The following is a 17,666-nucleotide window of genomic DNA, read 5'->3' on the forward strand; positions in this document are numbered from 1 at the left end:
GCTGCCTTCCCCTCTCCACCCCACCCCCCCCACCCTGACAAGACCAGCCCCGCCCCTCCTCCTCTGCCAGCACTGCGGGGGTGGGGGGGGGAACTGCTCAACCACCTGTGCCAGGGCTGGGAAACCCAGCATGTCCTCGACCGCCCGCTTTCCCCTGGCCTTGTCCCATCCAGGCCTGGGCCACTCGAACTCGCTGCTCCGGCCACGTTGCCTCTCTCCCAGGCTGTTGGCTGGCACCTTGAAACTACCCCGATGTCACATCCTGGCCGCCCGCTGCACAGCGCCCAGGCCTACCGGCCCTAGTGCAGGCGCCCAGCCTCCACTGCCCGTGGCAAAGCCCCTCCTTAGACCTGCAGGTGGGCCTGTGGGAGAACGGTGAGCATGAACTTAACCATCTGGCCCCAAGGCTATTCCCCCTCCCCGGGCCTCACCTCTACCCTCGTGGCAAATCCTACTGTCCTTCAAAGTCCAGGTCAGAGGCCAGCCTTCCCTCCTCTTCACGCCCTGCTGACTCCTCCCTGGCAGCGTGAAGAGGGAATTCTGCCTGTTAAATCCATCCAGCTGCTTGCAGGGGCGGGGGAGGGGGGGGGGCGGTGCGGGCAGCACTGGGGTCTGCACAGCACGCGCAGAGTGAGATGCAAGCTGGCACCCCTCCCCCGCCCCTGCCAGCTCCTGCCAGGCGGTTTGGGAAGATGCTCTCGGTGTCCACTGTACCGATGGGGAAGCTCACCCTGAAAGCAAGGGGGCGCCCGGCCTGAGGCCCGCAGGTGGGAGCCGGCGGGGACCCGAGACTGGTTTCCCCCGTCTTAGCTTGCTCAGACCAAAGGTCTGGTTAGAGGAGGCCTGGGCGGGGCCTCCATCCGGCCCAGAATGAAGAGGAGGGGCTGAGCGGGGTGGGGCCTCTTCTGGAAGCTGAGGCCGGAAGCTGCCCAGCAGGCGGGTATCTCAGCGGTAAAATGGGAGGGGAGGGGGCTGCTGTCGTCGGGGTTCAGGGCTAGGCAGCCCGGCCCCACCCTGCAGCTCCCCTACCAGCCCCCCCCCCCCGTAAGCACGTGCAGGTGAGGGCCCCGGGCACCCCTGCATCAGGGTGGCCCCGGGAGGTCCCTCAGGCAACAGCTGGCCTGGCAGAGGCGGCTGGGAGAGCGTCTTGGGAGGAACACACACCCCTGACCTTCAAGGAGCTTCTGGGGAGCGGGGGGTGCCGGCCCCAAGCTCACCCAGGACCACATCTCTGCCTCCAGAATGGGTGATGGGAAGCAGTAGGGAGAGGAGGCAGGGGGACTCCAGGGGCGGTAAGGGCTGGCAGGGACACCGGCGAGGGAAGGCGGGGCTGAGGGCAGCGGGGAAAGGGCAGTGGAGGAGCCTGGGCAGGGGTGAGGGGCAGGGATGGCGGACTAGGGGACAGATGAGAAGTGAGTTTGGGGACCAGCCAAAAGAAGCAGGAGGCCCAAGGGGGCGCCCCTGACTCATGTGATTCTCCCAAGTTGCCCCTTGCCCCTGGGGCTGAGCTCTTAGCTGGGGGGGAGGGGTGGAAGGTCTCAGAGGAAAGGGCAGAAAGGTCCAGAGCTTAAACTGGAGGGGTCCACGGGGCGCCTGGGTGGCTCGGTCAGTTGAGCGTCCGACTCCGGCTCGGGTCATGATCTCACGGTCTGTGAGTTCGAGCCCCGCGTCAGGCTCTGTGCTGACAGCTCAGAGCCTGGAGCCTGTTTCAGATTCTGTGTCTCCCTCTCTCTCTGCCCCTCCCCTGTTCACGCTCTGTCTCTCTCTGTCTCAAAAATAAATAAAAGTTTAAAAAAAAAATTAAAAAAAAAAAAAAAAAACTGGAGGGGTCCAGACCAGACCCTGGGGGGCCACGCATGGCTGGGGGCAGACGCCAATGGGTTCGCTCCCAGGTTCCCCCACCCCTGTGGGTACCAGCCAGAGCTGCTGTGGGTACACGAGGGTGACAGAGAGAGGGGCCTCGTGTCCTGTGATGGGGGTGAGGATCACCTTCCTAGGCCAGCCCAGACACAGGGTGGCCACCGGGCAGTGGCCCTGGTGTCCTGACCGTCCCCAACAGACCCCTGGGGCTCCTGGCTCTCTTTGTCTCTCGGATACAGGGGACACAGCGGCTTCGGAGACCTCAGACCCAGCTCAGCGCTCCTACTCCCTGAGGGGCTAAGAGGGGCAGGGGGCTTGGGGACCCTTCCCAGCCTCCCCCAGACTTTGTGATGCTTTTCAGACCCTGAAAAGCCCCAAGCACCCACAACCTCTGGGAACCCAGGGAGGCCAGGCTGTACCCCCTCCCCTGAAGCCAGGCCCCTCCCCGGATGAGGAATCTGGCCTCCCTTCTAGCCTGAACCCCTGCCCTGGAGACTCAAGCTGACCAGTCAGCTGTTCACGCAGCATAAATTCTGAGCACCTGCAAGCGGTGAGAAAGGTGAACAGGATAAAAAGGCATCAGAGGGGATGACGGTCTGCGGAGGGGATGAGGGCCCACGGAGGAGGCGAGGGTCCATGGAGGGGACGACAGTCCGCAGAAGGGATGAGGGTCCAGAGGGGACGAGGGTCCGTGGAGGGGACAGTCCACAGAGGGGGCGCCTCCTCACACATACCCTGTGCTCCTGGTTCAGCCCCCAGCCAGAGGCCTGCAGGAGCCCATTGGCTCACAGCCCTCCGACAGCCAGCGGTCCCTCCTGAGCCCCCGCCACCCACCACAGCCCCTTCTGGAGCCGGCGGGCGCTCTCCCCTTCCTGAAGTCACACTGCGCCATTCCGTCCCTACACTCACACGGGACGTGCAGGCCAGTCGAGGAGCCCGGTCAGGAAGGACTTCCGGGCAGTAAGTGGCCCAGCGGACTCTGGGTCTTGGGTGAGCGCAGGCCCTCACCTCACCTGGCCGGGTGGGTCTGGGTCTGGGGCCCTAATCGGTGCGGGAGGCGAGGTCGGCAGCAAACGTGGAGCTGGGGCGCCACCTAGTGGCTTCCCACCTCCCCAGCCCAGAGCCCGGTGGGGGTCCTCTGCCCCCTCCTCACACCCTCTGGCGGGCGACAGCTTTTGAGTGCCAAATACAGAACAGGCATTTTGCTTACATCGCTTTATGTAATCTCTCCCCAGCCTCCCAGTCCCTTTGTTTGAGGATCAGAAACCCAAGGCTCCCAGAAATTAACCTGCCGAGATCTCTTGGCCGGGACGGGGGCCCAAGGCTCACCCTTGGGAACCCATGGCCCTCAGCAGCTGTGAGCTCCAGCCCTGAGGGCCGGAGGCGGGTGGGGAGGATGAGGTGGGGACAAGGTGGGTGTGGGGTCCCCTGTGCTTACACACCAGCCCAGTGACGGAGGCCCCAGCCGACAGCACAGCCCCAACAGCGTTTCCTGGGGCTGAGTCTTCAGTTCCCATGAGGTGGGGCCAGGGAGGAGGCAGAAGGAGACTTCAGTCCCTGGGGGCTGCCGCTTCCAAATGTAACAAAACCCCAGGGAAAGCCCTCGTGCTGGGCCTCCATCCCAGGGGGCACAGGCCAGTGTGTGCAGCCAAGGGGCCCCTCTGGGGGCACATGCACAGACGCTCTCTGGCTGCAGAATCAGATTCCTGTCCCCCCCATGGCCCCCCCCACCCCGCCCACTGGCCCCCAAGCGTTTGCATATATTTGCATAAACAGCAAGACAGGTCCAGCTAAAGCCTTTTCTTGGCAACAGTGGCATCAGTGCAAGGCCGGGTGACTCTCCTAGGGAGCCGGAGAAGATGACAGTTCAACAGTCCCCGGGGTCAGGGGACCCCGGGCCTCAGCCCCTCCCCGGGCTCCGGAAGTGTCTGTCCTTCTTCCCTGACCTGTGGGGAGACCAGGTGGGGGCAGGAAGAGGCCTTCAGGACCACGCCGCATGGTGAGAAGAGGCTCCTGTAGCAGCGGGGACCTATCCCCCCTAAGGCAGGGGGGGACGGACCCACCCTCCCAGTGTGAGGTCCCCGGCCAGCGAGGCAGGAAGCCTCCTCGGCACTGCACGTACACGCTGGACGCAAGTACTCCGGAGGAAAGGTCCCCCCAGCCCGAGGGGGCTCCCGGGACCACCGTGGGGCGAGCACAGGCGGCCTCCTGACCTCAAGGGAAGACCGGAGCGCATCTGGATGCTGCTCGAAGAGGAGCCCGCCGTGGATTACAAGTGGCTCAAACTCAAGACTGGGACTCAGGGCCTGTGCTCCCTCACCCCAACCCCGCGTCCCCCGCCCACAGCTGCCCACCTCTTCTTCAGTGCTTTGTCTCCAAAGAAGTGGCTGAAGATGAAGCCCTCAAAGTCATCCACCTCATCGTCGTCACCCGTCTGTCTCACCGCCACCTCCTCCAGGCTGTCCTCCAAGGCATCCACAAAGTCCCGGAAGCGGAGGCGGTCATGGCGGAAGATGCCATCCTCCCCAAAGTAAGCGGGCGAGAGCGGCAGCTCCTGGGTCAGCTGCCCGGCCCAGGGCAGCCGCGCCAGGTAAGTGGTCAGCAGAGAGGCCAGCTCCTGTCGCCGCACCGGGGCCAGCTCTGCCCCGAAGGCCAGGCCCTCCTGCCGGGCACACTCGCGCACGCCGGAGCAGCCCTGTGGGGCCCGGTACTTGCGCCTCAACAGCTCGGCCCACGGTGCCGGTGCCCGTGCCGGGTGGCCTCGCCCGTCGCTAGCGCCCTCCTCCCGCTGAGGGTGCTGCTGCCCCCCGGGGGGGTGAGGGCTCCCACTCCTCCTAGGGGGCTCCTCGGGGCCCTGCCGCCTGGCGTCCTTCCTGCTGCCCCACTCCGCCCCCTGCGGCTTGCCCTCCCCCCCCCAGTTCTTTCTCTCCCGACCAGACCCCTCCTTCCTGTGCCTCCGGGGCTCAGCGCTCCGGTCCCCCTGCCCACCCCGCCGCTTCTCCTTTCCACTCCACTCCCTGGGACTCTGGAAGCGGGGCTCCCGGTGCCCGGCCTCTGAGGCGTTGGCACCGACCCCGGGGTGCTGGCCCCACCTCTCCAGGCCCTGCAGCTTCTGGGCCAGTCTGCGGCCCAGCTCGGCCAGGTCCCCTCGGCCCGCACCGCTCAAGCTCTGCTCCAGGTCCTGCCGCACCGCCCCCAGCAGCCGCCGCTGCCTCTCCAACTCGCGCCTTAATGCCTGGGCCTCCGCCTCCAGCCGTTCCTGCTGCTCAGGGAGGCCAGGGCCCGGCTCCCACTCCCCGGAGACCCCGCTGCCCAGAGAGCCTCCGCTCCAGGGGACGCACACCCCGTCTGGGTCCCGCACGCAGCCGGCCCGCAGCCGCTGCAGCTCGGACTCCAGGGTGCGCCGGGCGGCCTCGCCCCGCCGCAGGGCCCCCCGCAGCTGCGCGTTCTCCTCTTCCAGCTCTCGGGGCTGGCGCACCAGGCTCTGAAGCTCCTCCTTCTGGGCCTGTGGCAGAGGGTGCCACAGGAGGGTCAGGACGGGCCCGGGGCCTCCCGCCCCGCTTCCGCCCATGGGAGTCGGCAGGACGCGGCCTAGGACGCTCAGAGAGTTTGGTTCTCAACCTCCTTGCCATCCACAACCTGCACCGAGCCCGTGACCCCAAATTCCGTCACAGACCTCAGCTTCCACGTCCTCCTATAAGGACACACTTCGATCCGCCTGAGATTGACCAGACGCGGCTCTCGCGGCCCTTTCTGCCTCCCACACCCAGAAGAGACATTAATTGAGCCTCGGCAGTCCTTCCCATCCCTGTTCACATGGGGCCCCGGGCAGACTGCACCCATCAGTCAGGGTGGCCTCAGGCAGCGGGGGCGCCGGCGGGGACGCCAGCCGGGACACCGGCCGGGACGCCAGCCGGGCCTGGGCCGTGGCCGCAGGGTGTGAGCAGAGAACCAGGAAGAAAGCCTAACTCCAGTGGACAGAGGAGATGGTGGCGGGAGGCGAGCAGAGGCAACTTGTAGGACACACACCCCTCCCACCCCTCCCCTCACCCCTGCGTGTGCCCACCTGGAGCTGGGCCTGAAGCAGCCGAATGTCCTGGTTCTCCTTGGCCAGCTTGTCCAGCAGGAGGGCCATGCTCTGCAGGCTGGGCACCCTGTCGGGGGGTGCTGAGGCCTGCAGCGGCTGCCCCAGTCCATCCTAAGGGCACAGGAGCCAGTGACCCCTCCCGCCCCACAGCCAGGCCGCCCCGAGTCTCCCGGACGGTCCCCACGCCCCCCATGCCATCCAGCACCTCCGCATCCGAGCCGGTGTCTGTGAAGGCCTGCGGCTGTGCTTCCTCCGTGGGCCCTGTGGGAAACCAAAGTCCCAAAACTGGCCCGCTCCCTCACCCCTGCACACACACGGTCACCCGCCCGCCCTGGGCCTACCCTATGGCTGAGAAGTCCAGCAGGAGAGGGCCGAGAGTCGCCCTGAACAGCTGAGAAGGTCAGTGACTGAGCAATGAATGCACAGCCCAGGGGCCCTACTTCTGACTCGGGAAACCGCCAGTGGCCTCCCTGAGGCTGGGCAGGGACGAGCCAGGGCCCCGCCCCACTCACCGCTGTCAAACTCCGAGAGGCCGCCTGAGGATGGAGACAGAGGGGCTCGGTGAGGCCAGAGTGGAGGAGAGGGGCAGGAGGGGTCGCGGAGACAGGGAGCAGGCCGCGGCAGGGAGGTAGCGCTCACCGCAGAAGAGCAGGATTCCCAGGCCCAGCAGAACCAGGGCCCCAAGGAGACACATGTTGGGGGAGAGGCCCGGCTCCCCGCCGCGGGCCTGGCCCTCCACGCGCAGGGCTGCCACGGGCCGGGGGGTGCTGGGCTCCCGGCCCCGCCGCCTCCGCAGCCCCTCCGCCTCCACGTCTGCGTCTGTGTCGTCCTCACTGCTGGAGCGGCGGGCCTCCTCCACGGGCCAGGCTGGAGAAGCAGTGGGCAGGAGGCAGTGAGGCGACCGCGCAGAGAGACATAGTGAGGGACCCTGCCCCCGTCCACCTGGGCGGTCTTCAGATGCCCGGCCTATGTTGGGGGGAGGGGGGGGAAGGGCGGTCCTTCTATCTGCAAACTCAGGGAGAGCTCTTCCCTAAAAGCACCCCCTCCTCCACACGTGCCCCCCACCCAGCTCCCTCGGCAGCTCTGCCTCTCAGTCCGTCCGTCCTGGCTCTTCCCGGTCCTAAAGGCGAGGGTCCCGCGGGGCCCGGCCATCTCCCCGCACGGTCACCCACACCACTGACTTTCCTCTGGAGCAGACGAGCCCCCAGTCCATAGATCCTGACCTGGCCTGCCCAGAGCCCCGGGCCTGATGACCATCTGCCAGCCACCCTACCTGAGTGTCACCCGGGGACCAAGCTCTCAGTACCCCACCCTCCACACCGGTGCCCCCCCCCCCCCCCCCCGTTCAGAGAACGACCCCACTGCTACCACCTGGCCGCCTGAGCCCTCCCCCCAGGCCCTCCCCCCACACCCCTGCCTCGTGTCTGCCTACCCTCTCTTCGGCAGCTTTCCGCGAGCACCTCGCTCGTGCCCTAAACGGCCCAGGTCTTGGCCTCTCCCTCCACCCCGTCCTTCAGCAGAGAAGGACTCGCCCACTCCTTGGCCACAGCCTCGGCCAAAGGCTCCTCAGCGTGGGACAGGCGGCCCCGTGCCTCTGCTGACGACCAACAGCCTGCTCCTTCTCAAGATGCCCTCCAACCTGAACCTTCCCCCGACCGCTCCCGCCCCTCTCTCCCTTCCCTCAACTGTCCCCTGGCTGAACCGCTCTCCCCTCCCCTCCCCTCCTCTCCCCTCCCCCCTCCTTTCCCCACGCTCTTGGTCTGACTTGCATTTGGTTCAGACGAGTCTGCCTCTCACACGGGCCACGCACCGCCCACCCCCCCTCCCCTCCTGGGCACAGAACTGACACGTGAAAGAGGCTCAGGGAAGAAGAGTTGAATCTAGAAGCGAGAAAAGAAGGGGCCTCGTGGCACAAGGGAAAGAGTCAGGCAGACCCAGGCCCTGCCGCTTACCAGCTATGTGACCTCGGTCAAGTCACTTGACTTGACCCCGAGTCCTCGGGGGTAGTGGTGAGGTTTCACTGACACAGGGCAAGGCGAGCACTATGCTGCTAAGTGCCGGGGCCTGGACCAGAACCGTGCTCAGCGGCAAACGCCCTGCCCCCCATTCCTTCCAGAAGGAGAGGAAACACGGAGACCAAAAGGCTCTCACCTGCGTTGGGAGATGAAGGCAGGCTCTGTGGGGGGCTGTGACCCTCCAGGTCCTGCGTGTCTTGTGTGTCTTCTGGGCCTGCCACCACAGGGGCCTCCTCCAAGTCTCTCTGGACCACCACGTCTCCCAGGCCGGGGGGCTTCGTGGCACAACCGTCACCTTCCAGGACACCCTGAGCAGACACAGCCACGAGCGGCTCCAGGCCTCCCCCTCTCCAGTTGCCCTCCCCAACCCGGTGAAGGTCCTCACCTTGGCCTCGGTCTTCTCTGGCAGAACGGGACCACACTGGGGACTTTCAGTCTGGAAGGGGGTCTCTGCAGTGGACGAAAAGGCCCAGGAAACATACCACTGTCCCCCAGATGAACTTCCCACACAGCCCTCTGGCTCCCACAGGCCCTACCAGATTAGAAGGGGCAGGAGACCCCAGAGCGTAGAGGAAGGCGGCTGCACCCGCCCTCAGGAGGGCCTGTTACCTTCTCCGTTCACGGCCCCAGCTAGTTCATCAGCAGCTGCCTCGAAGTGGCTCCGAGGGGCCTGGGGAGCTTTCTCGGGTTCTGGGTCCGTCCTGGATTCTGGGCCCAAGGTCTCCACGGGCAGGCCCTGGGGGAGGGGGTGCTCCAAACCAGGAGCACGGGTGCTCTGCTGGGGTCCCTGGGGCCAGCCGCACGGCCCGGGGACCCCCACCCACATCTCACAAAAACCTATACGTGCCATAGTGAGCTAACGCGAGATGGGGGAGGGCGGCGGGCGGCAGCTCCTCTCTCTGACCTCCCTGACCTCGCTTGACCTCCCCTCCCCGCCCTGCCCTGCCACCGTGGGGGACTTCCAGAGGCAGCTGCTGGCCAATGGAAAAGTGCGGCTGGGCCAAGACACCCCATCACCTGGGAACCTGGTGCCCCCCACCCTCCCAAAGAAGCCAGCCAAAGCCGGGGTCTCCCACCTCCCCACAAATGGAAGCTGCTGGCTGGCTGGGAGGTGGGCGGCCGGCAAGAGAACAGAGCCCCCTGGCCACTTAAAGGTCACGATCATGTTCCCCATGGGTTTCCCTGTGCCGTCCACTCGACAGGTCGCCCACTTTACTCGCATCTTCCAGCCTTTTCTGGCCTCTTCCACTGCCCCTCGCGCAGCTGCTGGCAGCCGACAGCTTGGCCCGCCCCCTCCCCGCCAGCTCTGCCCTCCCTGCACACCCCTGCCCAGCAGGCCTGCCACCCGCTCACCAAGCAGGGCTTCTGCAAGCCCTCCAAGGATCGCTGTGCGCCTCAGTCTGTTTCTGTGCGGTTTTCAAACCACTCGTTTCGCCACGGCCACCCCTCTAAGCCAGGAATCGCAACCCCCTCTTACAGCGGGGGACAGAGAAGAAGGCCCCACAGTCGTTCTGGGCCGGGGCCCTGGCCCCAGGCCCTGTGTCCTGCCCTCGCTCCCACCCTCACACCCCTCCCCCTGGCGGTCCTAACACTCCAAGTCACGGGGCCCGGGGCCCTTGACGAGCTTTCTCCGGCCCCCTCCCCCTTCTTGGTGGCTTTGGGGGCACAGGAGCCCACTGGCTTCCTGCCCCCACTGCCAGCCACGCTGCCCGACCTTCAAAACGCTCCCTCGTTCACCCCACCCACAGGCAGTGACTGTCCCGAGGCCCTCGAACTCACAGCCCTTCTGCGACTCCCCCACCCAGGAGGAGGCCTGCGTGCCTGGGCCGGGCCCATGAGGCCTCGGCGGGGTTTCTCAGGCTCTGCCCCGCTCCGCTCCAACACTAACACACGTGCCCGCCTCACCCCGTCACCTCCTCGGTCTCCCCCCAGATGGCTTTCCTGGCGTTGCCTCAGGTCCCCTACTCTCAGCAGCTGACGCCGCTTGGGCCCGAGCCAATCCTCACACCTGACTCCTGGGGCCTGCTCCCCTTCCTCCTGCCCCTGGAGCTCCTCTCGGCCGCCAGCAGGAGGTGACACAGGTGCCCAGCAGAACTGAGCAAGGGGACAGAACCAAAAAGCAACCCAGCCCCGCAGGAACTTCTCTCCCACAGGGTTCCCAGGCCTGCGTCCTACCTCTGAGCCGGCAAGCACCCAGCTGTTGTCAGAGTCTGGGCAGGAAGCCATGGTTGCTGGGGTCCCCGAGGGGGCTGTGGCTGCCACCTGCGGAGAAAAGTGCTCTTAAGGACCCCGGTTCCCTTCAGCAAAGGCAGGATGCAGAGAGCAGCCTTGGCTGGGTTCCCGGGGCTGAGCAGTGGCTTCCAGAACCAACCCTTCGAACCCTGACACTTGAACTTTCCCGGGCAGTATCGGCTCTTGCAGATCAACACCTGTCAGCACACACAGAGAAGTTCACCTGTGGTCCCTGGGAGACTGAACTGACTTTGAAAGGTCAAAGCACGGAGCTGGAGAGGATCTGGGGGTATCCAGGCCAGCGCCCCCAGGTTAGAGCCAGGGGAAATGGAGGCGTCAAGGCTGCTAACCTGCCCGGGATGAACAGCTAATGGGAGGAGGGAAGAGAACAACCACCCAGGCTCCCCCACAATCACCCCCCAAGCCCCTCACCGGGGCTCAGAAGCTGAGACTGGATGGCCTCCTTCCCACTGAAGTGACCTGCCCACCATAAATCCTTCCTACAGGCTGGTCAGGGGTTCTCAACGCTGGCTGCACACCGGGGCCGCCCCAGATTCTGATTCAACTGATTTCGGGTCAGACCCAGGTATGGGTCTTGGGGGTTTTTGTTGTTGTTGTTTATTTGTTTTTTTAATTTTTCTCTTTAATGTTTATTTATTTTTGAGAGAGAGAGAGAGACAGGTGAGAGTGTCAGACGGGCAGAGAGAGGGAGATACAGAATTCGAAACAAGCTCCAGGCTCTGAGCTGTCAACACAGAGCCCAACTTGGGGCTCGAACTCACGGACGGTGAGATCACGACCAGAGCCGAAGTCGGACGGCTCCACTGACTGAGCCCCCAGGCGCCCCCCCCCCCCGCCAGGCATGGGTCTTCTTGGAAACCCCCAGAAGGCTCTCTCCTGTGCAGTCCGGCCTGAGAACACCTGACATGGCCCAGACGCGTTTCAGCACACCCTTGGTAAACCTCCTCATCACGCTGACTCTCCATTCTAAGTTCTGTTTCCTTTCTACGTAATCTGCACAGTGTCATCCCGTGGAACTCAAGGCAACTGGGAAGAGGGTTTAAAGACAGCCATCGTTTGTCAAGACCTTACGGTTTGCAAAGTGCAGACGAAAATCAGGGCTCCTGCCCTGCGCCCTGCTACTCGCCTCTGACTCGGCAGGTGGGGGTGGGAAGTCACGCCAGCTTCTGAAGCCTGACACAAAGTGGGGTAAGGAGCGGGAGACCTGTCCTGTCACTCCAGCCAAGACTGTCCCCTGAGTCTGGGCAGCTGTGACGGGGACCTGGCACAAGGCAGGAGAATAAGATGAGCTGACCCCCCCCGCCCCGAGTCTTGGGCTGTGGTCCTTCAGAGGAGGACACATGACTACTCACAGAGGGGCCAAACGGGGGGCACAGGAGCAGGGCTCTGTAAGGAAACGCCAGGAAGGGAAGTGAGGCTTGGGAAGAAACGCTTAGGGACCCCCGCGCGGCCCCCATCTATTTAAGCTGGTGCCAAGTCCTGCGCGGGGTCCTGATACTCCTGTGGCCTTTCAAGACCCACGCCCGGGACAGACAGCTGACGGTGTCTTCCCCGAGGCCTGTGCCTCCTAGACACGCACAGCCGACCCACAGGCAGACAGGAGAATGGCTGCAAGGACCCCCACACCACATCCAACGGGACCCCCCGGCCAGCTTCTGAAGGCATCCACACAGCCAGCCCTGTTAGGCCTGCCTGCCACTCTCGGGCCTTCCGCCGCCTTCTGTCACCATCTCCCCATTCCCAGTTGCTGCGCGTGACTGTTAACAGGTGGTGGCAGGAAGGAGGTGGCAGCAGCTTGGGCTGAAGTCTCTGTTTCTCCCTGGCTGTGTACAGCCTGCTCGGGTCCTCCAGAACCAGGAACCATGGCAACCGGGGTGATGTCAGACTCACTGTCTCCATGGAAACCAGCCCCGGCATTTGGGTCAACAAAGACAAATACTTCTGAGCCCCAAACAGGGGACAGTCTGGAACCCCTGCACCCCGAGTGCCAAACTCTGCAACTGCTCTGTCCGTAGAGTGCATCCAAGATTCCAAAAGATGGCCCCGTTCTCCTCAGCCCGCATCGCTTTACCTTCTTAGGAAGTTCCCTTCTCGGTCCAACCTACATCGCTCCCCGTGGGGTTTCAGATCTCGTTCCGGTCTACCTCTCCACCTCCACCCCTCCCCACAAAAACGGACCTTGAGGCTTGTCAGACACTCTGCTGTTCCTAGAGGACAGCTAAAGGGGGAGCTCTCCCCCCTGCACAAGCTGGCGAGTCTGGCCCAACTCAAGCCCTGTAGGGGTGGCTGCCCCAAACCTCGGAAGCAAAGGACCCCGGCGCCACCAGAGCATGCCCGGGGCGCCGGAGCAAGTGCCGGTCCGGGACACGGCCGTCCCGGACGCCGCCTCTCCAGGCCCAGCAGGGACCAGCAGCTCCCGGGTCCCCGGGGCAGCCCACGCCCCTCCCGTGTGATGGGATCCGCGCGACCCCTGCCCCGCCGGGGCCTCACCTGACCCAGCAGTACCCGCAGTCCTCACCCGACTTGTTGCGGCCTCCCCGGGTTTCCAGCCCAGGAGAGGAGGGGCCCACGTGACCGGGACTGGCCAATGAAGAACCAGCGTCCCGGAGAGGGCGGAAACTTTGGGCCAATCAGCGCTGGAATCGAGAGCCGGAGGAGGGGAGGGGGACCTGCCGGGCCCCCGGCCCCGGGCTCTCCTCCCACGGTCGGCTGGGCTTCCCGCAAGCTGGGTTTTCGGTGACCTCGCCTACTTTCCCAGTGTAGAAACAGTTGCTAGGGGGAAGACCCAAAACTGAAAGCGAAGGGTGGTACCTCCCGAGACCTCACGGGCCAGGTCGACCCCAGGACAGACAGGGACAGCTGCAGGATGGGGGAAGGGAGATGGCATCCCGTGGGTTGGAAATAACCCTCCCACCGCTCTCCTCGCCCTGGGCCAGTGCAGATTAAGGATGCCACTGCTACTTTTCTAAAGGGGACACCTGGAAAGCATGCCCAAGGGAAATCTGCTAGATCAGGGGCAGCCCCCTTCCCACTGCACTTGACCTGGAGCTCTACTTGACCCCTAACCCACACAACTGGGGGAGGGGCAGGAGGCACTAAACCCAGAAACACCAACGGCACTTGCCTCCCTGGGGCCCTGGCTCCAGGAATGTGCCCAGAAAAGAACTGCTTTCCCACACCAGGGACGCAGGGGGAGGGGTGGCGCACACAGGCCTCCCTCGGCTCCTCGCCTGGTACCAAGGTCACCTCAGGGGCCAGAATCTCCACCATTCTCTCTTCCACGAACCCTGGGCACGTAGGTATCCTCACCCCTCAGGCATCCGCGCCGGCGGTGGCAGAGGTTCGTTCCAACTTTCGTGTGCTGAAACAGCCAGGAGTCCTCGTCTGGACTTTCAAGTCATTTTATTAATCCAACCGTACAAAAGACCCCCAACACCACATCTCTGCCACCCCCAGTTCCTTCCAAATACTGTAGAGGGGGCGATTGAGCAGACCCCTCCCCAGGAGCCACTTACAAAAGGCGGAGATGGCGGAGGAATGGGGGGGGAGACGTCACAAAAATAGCAACAGATAAAAGAGGGGCCACAGAACCACAAACACAACACACAGCCGGGGGCGGGAGGCCGGACACCGGGGGAGGGAAGCCCAGGCCCCTCCCTCCCTTCCCACGGCCTCGAAAGCGGCTGGCTCCACCCGTGCAGGCAAATGAGTTCTTCACATGCTAAAGTCACGGGGGGTGGGGTGGTGTGTGTGTGTAGGGTGGTGGGTGGGTGTGGGGGTGTGTGTGTGTAGGGTGCAGGCAACCTCTAGCTCCTCGCCAGACCACATGTGTGCCTGCTTCCCCGCCCCGCCGAGGACCGTGTGCACGAGCCCGGCCCGGGACCCACATCCAGCAGGCAACGCCTACGAATCAGTATATGGACACATACAGCCCAGTGTGGGGCTCTGGCGGAGAGGAGTGAGAACTGCTAGATCACCTGGCCCCAAAAGGTCTACAGAAAGGTAGAACACACCCAGGCTATGGACTGCACTTCGGGGGCCATGGCTATAACGGTCCCACGGCCTCCCTCCCCCACGGGCTGGGCCAGGGAGCCTCGTCAGGAGATGAGGTATAAGGGCTCCATGCCTTTTCAAGCTTTCCTTCAGTCAAGCCAGGGAGGCAGGATACAGGTGCCGAAGCTCTAGACCAGCGCCAACACTACTGTGCAACAAACCGAGGGCGGGGGGGGGGGGGGGGGGGGGGGGGAGGGGGGGGGAGGCATGGGGAGCACTGTACAACCAGAGTCCCAGGTCCCAGGACAGTCCAAACCTCAAATATTCCGGTCAGACCACATATCCCAATTTTTGGCAAAAATATGGTCATTAAAAGCCCGAGAGAGGCTGAGAAAGGGCCAGTGGCTTTGGTATGAGGGACACAGGTCCGGACAGCATCTCTTTCGCACAGTCTTGAAGCCCCAAATCACCAAGAAACTGCCCCAGCCGGGCGCTCTCCTGCTTCTCCAAGCTATTTGGTTGTCTGAGGGGGTGAGGCTTGGGTACGTCGTGGAGGAGGCAAGGGGGGGGTAAGAAAAGGGAAAATTCCCCATTTATTACCTAAAGCTGTCTCCTAAAGCCCATGAAAGCGTTACCGCGGGGATGGGACCCCGACTCCTCTGGCCAGAAACCTTTAACACTTCACTCCAAAAACTAAGGCTGCCGCTGCAGGGCTGGACAGGAGTGTTAGGCACAGGTGCTGGGGCGTCCATCATCTGCACAGAGGAGACCCCTGCCCTCCGGATCTTCTTCCAGCCTCTTCTCTGTTGCAGCCATACCCCTAGGCCTTCAGAGATGGGAGCCACCACAACGCTGGTAGGGCTTTGGTTTCCTGATCTCTGCAGATCTCAACGTGTACAGGTAATTTTCCAGAAAAGCGAGCGATCCAGACTCTTCTGCCTGCCCACCTCAGGTCCTTCCCTGCCCTCAGGAGCCACCGTGTCTCTGCCCCCTGGGGACAGGAAGCCAGTGGCAACGAGGACCGAGAGCCAGACTTGGGAACCCTCACCCTCGCCAGGGTCAGCCATCGTTAGCAGCCACCAGCTGCCCCACACCCTCGCGGATGTACACAGACTGGATCTCCTTGGTCTTGAGGCAGAGATCGCAAGCCCAGACGGCGGAGGCCTCGGTGGTCAGCAGCCCGTACGCGCTCTCAGTCATGCCTGTGCACTCGCGATGGAACCACTTCTGGCAGGAGGCCTCACACAGGATGGCGTCCTGGTCATCATTCACCTCGCTGCGACAGGCGCCACACGGGTACACCAGGCCTGGGGGAGGCTGAGGCCCTGACCCCCCGCCAGCTTTGCTGGAGGGCGCCAGGCTGTTGGCATCTGGGGTTCCCCCCCCCCGCCCACTGCTGTTTGGGGGGAAGCTGGGCTGGTTCCCGTTAACAGCAGCAGCTGGGGAGCCTGAGTGAGGCTCTGGGGGAAAAGCAGTGGGAGCAGGGGGATTCAAGGGCTTTCCCCCATCCTCACCACCAGGGCCAGGAAAGCCAGGGTCCGGACCAGGAAAGGGACTTGTGTTTGGGGGCAGGCTGGGGAGCCCCTGACCAGGTCTCTGGAGAGGAGAAGGGCCAAAAGGTGCCCCTGGCTGGGCAAAGCGTTGGGGGAGAGAAGGAGGGCCCAGCTCCCCTCTGGGAGGCTGTCCCATGGTGGGTGAGATCATGGGGCCAAATCCTCCCACCGGGCCTGGCATCATCTGCCCACCAGGAGGGCTGAAGTTTTGGCCCAGAGGCTGGTTGAAGGGTTGGCCAGGAAAGTTCATGTTGCCTGGAGGTGCGTAGCCAGGGCCCTGGGGGGGCATGTTGAAAGCTGGGCCCATAGGATTGGGAGGGAAAGGAGGGGGCTGGCGACGGAGAGGCTGGGGACCCCCTCCACCCCCAGTGCCGTAGCCTGGGGGTACCTGGCCTGCCATGCCCCCCTGTACGCGGAAGCCTCCAAAAGGGACAGGACTGCCAAGGAACGGAGGGGCTGCGCCCCCCACCTTAGGGGCTCCGAAGTCATCCTCAAAAGGGTTGGATGCAACCAGGTGATCCACCATGGGAGTCGGGGGTGGTGCAAACTCCGTCAGATGTGAGTATGCAGGGCCCTAGTGGGGAACAGAGGACGAAGAAAGGATCACAGAAGGAAACACACAGCTAGAAGCCAGCAGAGCCGTAGAAATGCAGGACTTGTTCTGGAGGCTGGTAAAGGCCAGCTCGGATCCCAAGTCAAGACAAACCTCAGAACATAACGGAAACAGGAGGTGGAAAAAGCAGACAGAAGCGCACTGGAATCCTAGCTCTGACTCCAAATAATCTGGAGACCCTCGAACAAGTACTCAACTTGTTAAAGCCTCAGATCCTCATGTGTAAAATAGGGGCAGTGCCCATCTCCCAAAGCTGCTAAAGTACTAACAGCACAAAGCGCTAGAAAAAAGATGACTCTTCCTGACAGATAAGATCCTTGGTCAAGTGGCCTCACACACAGCCCTCGCCCCCCGCCCCGCCCTCGTTAGGAAGTTGAAGGACAGGACCAGAAGCAAGTAAACTTTCTCTTCTCCCCGCACTGAGAGGCTACATCCCAGCCTACTGGAGTGGCAGCTAGGAGTCACCCCCACCGTCAAGCACCATTCACCTGAGTATTTGACTTCCTTCGCTTCTTTTCTGGGCTCTTCATCTGCAGACCTGGGAAAAGCAGCAGAATACAGACCCAAATGCATCTCCCTGAGGCTGCCCCGACCTCCTGCCTCCCGGACGCGCCGGAGCAGCTCTTCTAACTTGGACACGCGCTTGCTCATTCACTTAACAAACACGAACAAAGGTGCGCTACGAAGAACGCTGCACGGCCGCACTCTCGGCTGCCTCCTCCCTTAAATGAGACACCCCCCCACCCCGATGCCCTCAGACTCCCAAGTGGCTCCTGGAGTCCGTGCGTCTCCAAACCCTAGGGTCCCCAATCTGTGACAAGGACCCACCCCCCCCCGTCCCCCCGCCCGAGCCTCCCTTCGGGTCCCCAGGTCCCAGGAACCCCCGCCTGCGCCCACCCGCCAACGTCCCCCCGGCCGCCAGGTCCTGGGCGCTCTCACCGGCCTTGCCCTGCTTCCTCCCGGTGCCGGGCGGCGCAGGGGGCGGTGCGGGGCCGCCACCTCCCTCCAGCTTGTCCGGTGGGGGCGGCGCCGAGGCGGCCATGGGGCGGGGGGGCCGGGGTCAGCGGCGGCGGCGGACGGACGCGCCCTCGGGCGGCACCATCGCCGGGAGGGGGCTCGGGGCGCCCGCGAGGAGCGGCCAGGCCGGGCGGCGAGGCCAGGCGCCGAGCGCAGCGCCAGCCGCCCGCCCGCGGCCGCGGCAGCAGCCGGAAGCGGAAGTCGGCGTGGCCGCCGCCGCGCGGCGAGGGGCGGGGCCCGGGCCGGACCACCCGGAGCCGGAGCCTGGGGGGGAG

At 64.2% G+C, this 17,666-nt stretch overlaps 2 protein-coding genes across 8 annotated transcripts; both read right to left on the reverse strand.

The window, feature by feature from the left end:
• Positions 1-3,060: 3,060 nt before the first annotated feature.
• PBXIP1 (PBX homeobox interacting protein 1) lies at positions 3,061-13,645 on the reverse strand. 7 transcript variants are annotated; one of them, XM_086693781.1, is made up of 12 exons: positions 12,706-12,794; positions 11,342-11,476; positions 10,138-10,224; positions 8,572-8,713; positions 8,348-8,412; positions 8,099-8,270; positions 6,587-6,814; positions 6,460-6,483; positions 6,153-6,208; positions 5,927-6,058; positions 4,215-5,365; positions 3,061-3,806 (listed from the first exon to the last, which is right to left on the reverse strand). In XM_086693781.1, the coding sequence occupies exons 3-12, from the start codon at positions 10,186-10,188 to the stop codon at positions 3,761-3,763; spliced, it is 2,067 nt and encodes a 688-aa protein (XP_086549907.1). In that variant the 5' UTR covers positions 10,189-10,224; positions 11,342-11,476; positions 12,706-12,794; the 3' UTR covers positions 3,061-3,760. The 7 variants fall into 7 exon arrangements, with proteins under 7 accessions (XP_086549907.1, XP_086549910.1, XP_086549912.1 ...); XM_086693784.1 differs by having other exon boundaries at positions 8,572-8,698; positions 12,706-12,793; XM_086693786.1 differs by lacking the exons at positions 11,342-11,476; positions 12,706-12,794 and adding an exon at positions 13,525-13,645 and having other exon boundaries at positions 8,572-8,698.
• On the reverse strand, positions 13,601-17,577 carry PYGO2 (pygopus family PHD finger 2). Its single transcript, XM_086693791.1, has 3 exons — positions 17,314-17,577; positions 16,863-16,912; positions 13,601-16,335 (listed from the first exon to the last, which is right to left on the reverse strand). The coding sequence occupies exons 1-3, from the start codon at positions 17,414-17,416 to the stop codon at positions 15,268-15,270; spliced, it is 1,221 nt and encodes a 406-aa protein (XP_086549917.1). The 5' UTR covers positions 17,417-17,577; the 3' UTR covers positions 13,601-15,267.
• Between the last annotated feature and the right edge of the window lie 89 nt (positions 17,578-17,666).

The sequence above is a fragment of the Puma concolor genome, chromosome E4 (assembly GCF_028749965.1).
Source record: "Puma concolor isolate L17-30 chromosome E4, mPumCon1.1.hap2, whole genome shotgun sequence".
Lineage (NCBI taxonomy): Eukaryota > Metazoa > Chordata > Mammalia > Carnivora > Felidae > Puma > Puma concolor.

Excerpts from the sequence above, each read along its gene's own strand:
- PBXIP1 (XM_086693782.1), bottom strand. The coding sequence starts at position 10,188 with ATGGCTTCCTGCCCAGACTCTGACAACAGCTGGGTGCTTGCCGGCTCA. Across the intron at positions 8,413-8,571 it reads TGGGGCCGTGAACGGAGAAG|AGACCCCCTTCCAGACTGAA; the intron begins GTAACAGGCCCT and ends CGTCCACTGCAG. Across the intron at positions 6,059-6,152 it reads ACACCGGCTCGGATGCGGAG|GATGGACTGGGGCAGCCGCT; the intron begins GTGCTGGATGGC and ends CTGTGCCCTTAG.
- PYGO2 (XM_086693791.1), bottom strand. The coding sequence starts at position 17,416 with ATGGCCGCCTCGGCGCCGCCCCCACCGGACAAGCTGGAGGGAGGTGGC. Across the intron at positions 16,913-17,313 it reads GAGGAAGCAGGGCAAGGCCG|GTCTGCAGATGAAGAGCCCA; the intron begins GTGAGAGCGCCC and ends TGCTTTTCCCAG. Across the intron at positions 16,336-16,862 it reads GAAGGAAGTCAAATACTCAG|GGCCCTGCATACTCACATCT; the intron begins GTGAATGGTGCT and ends GTTCCCCACTAG.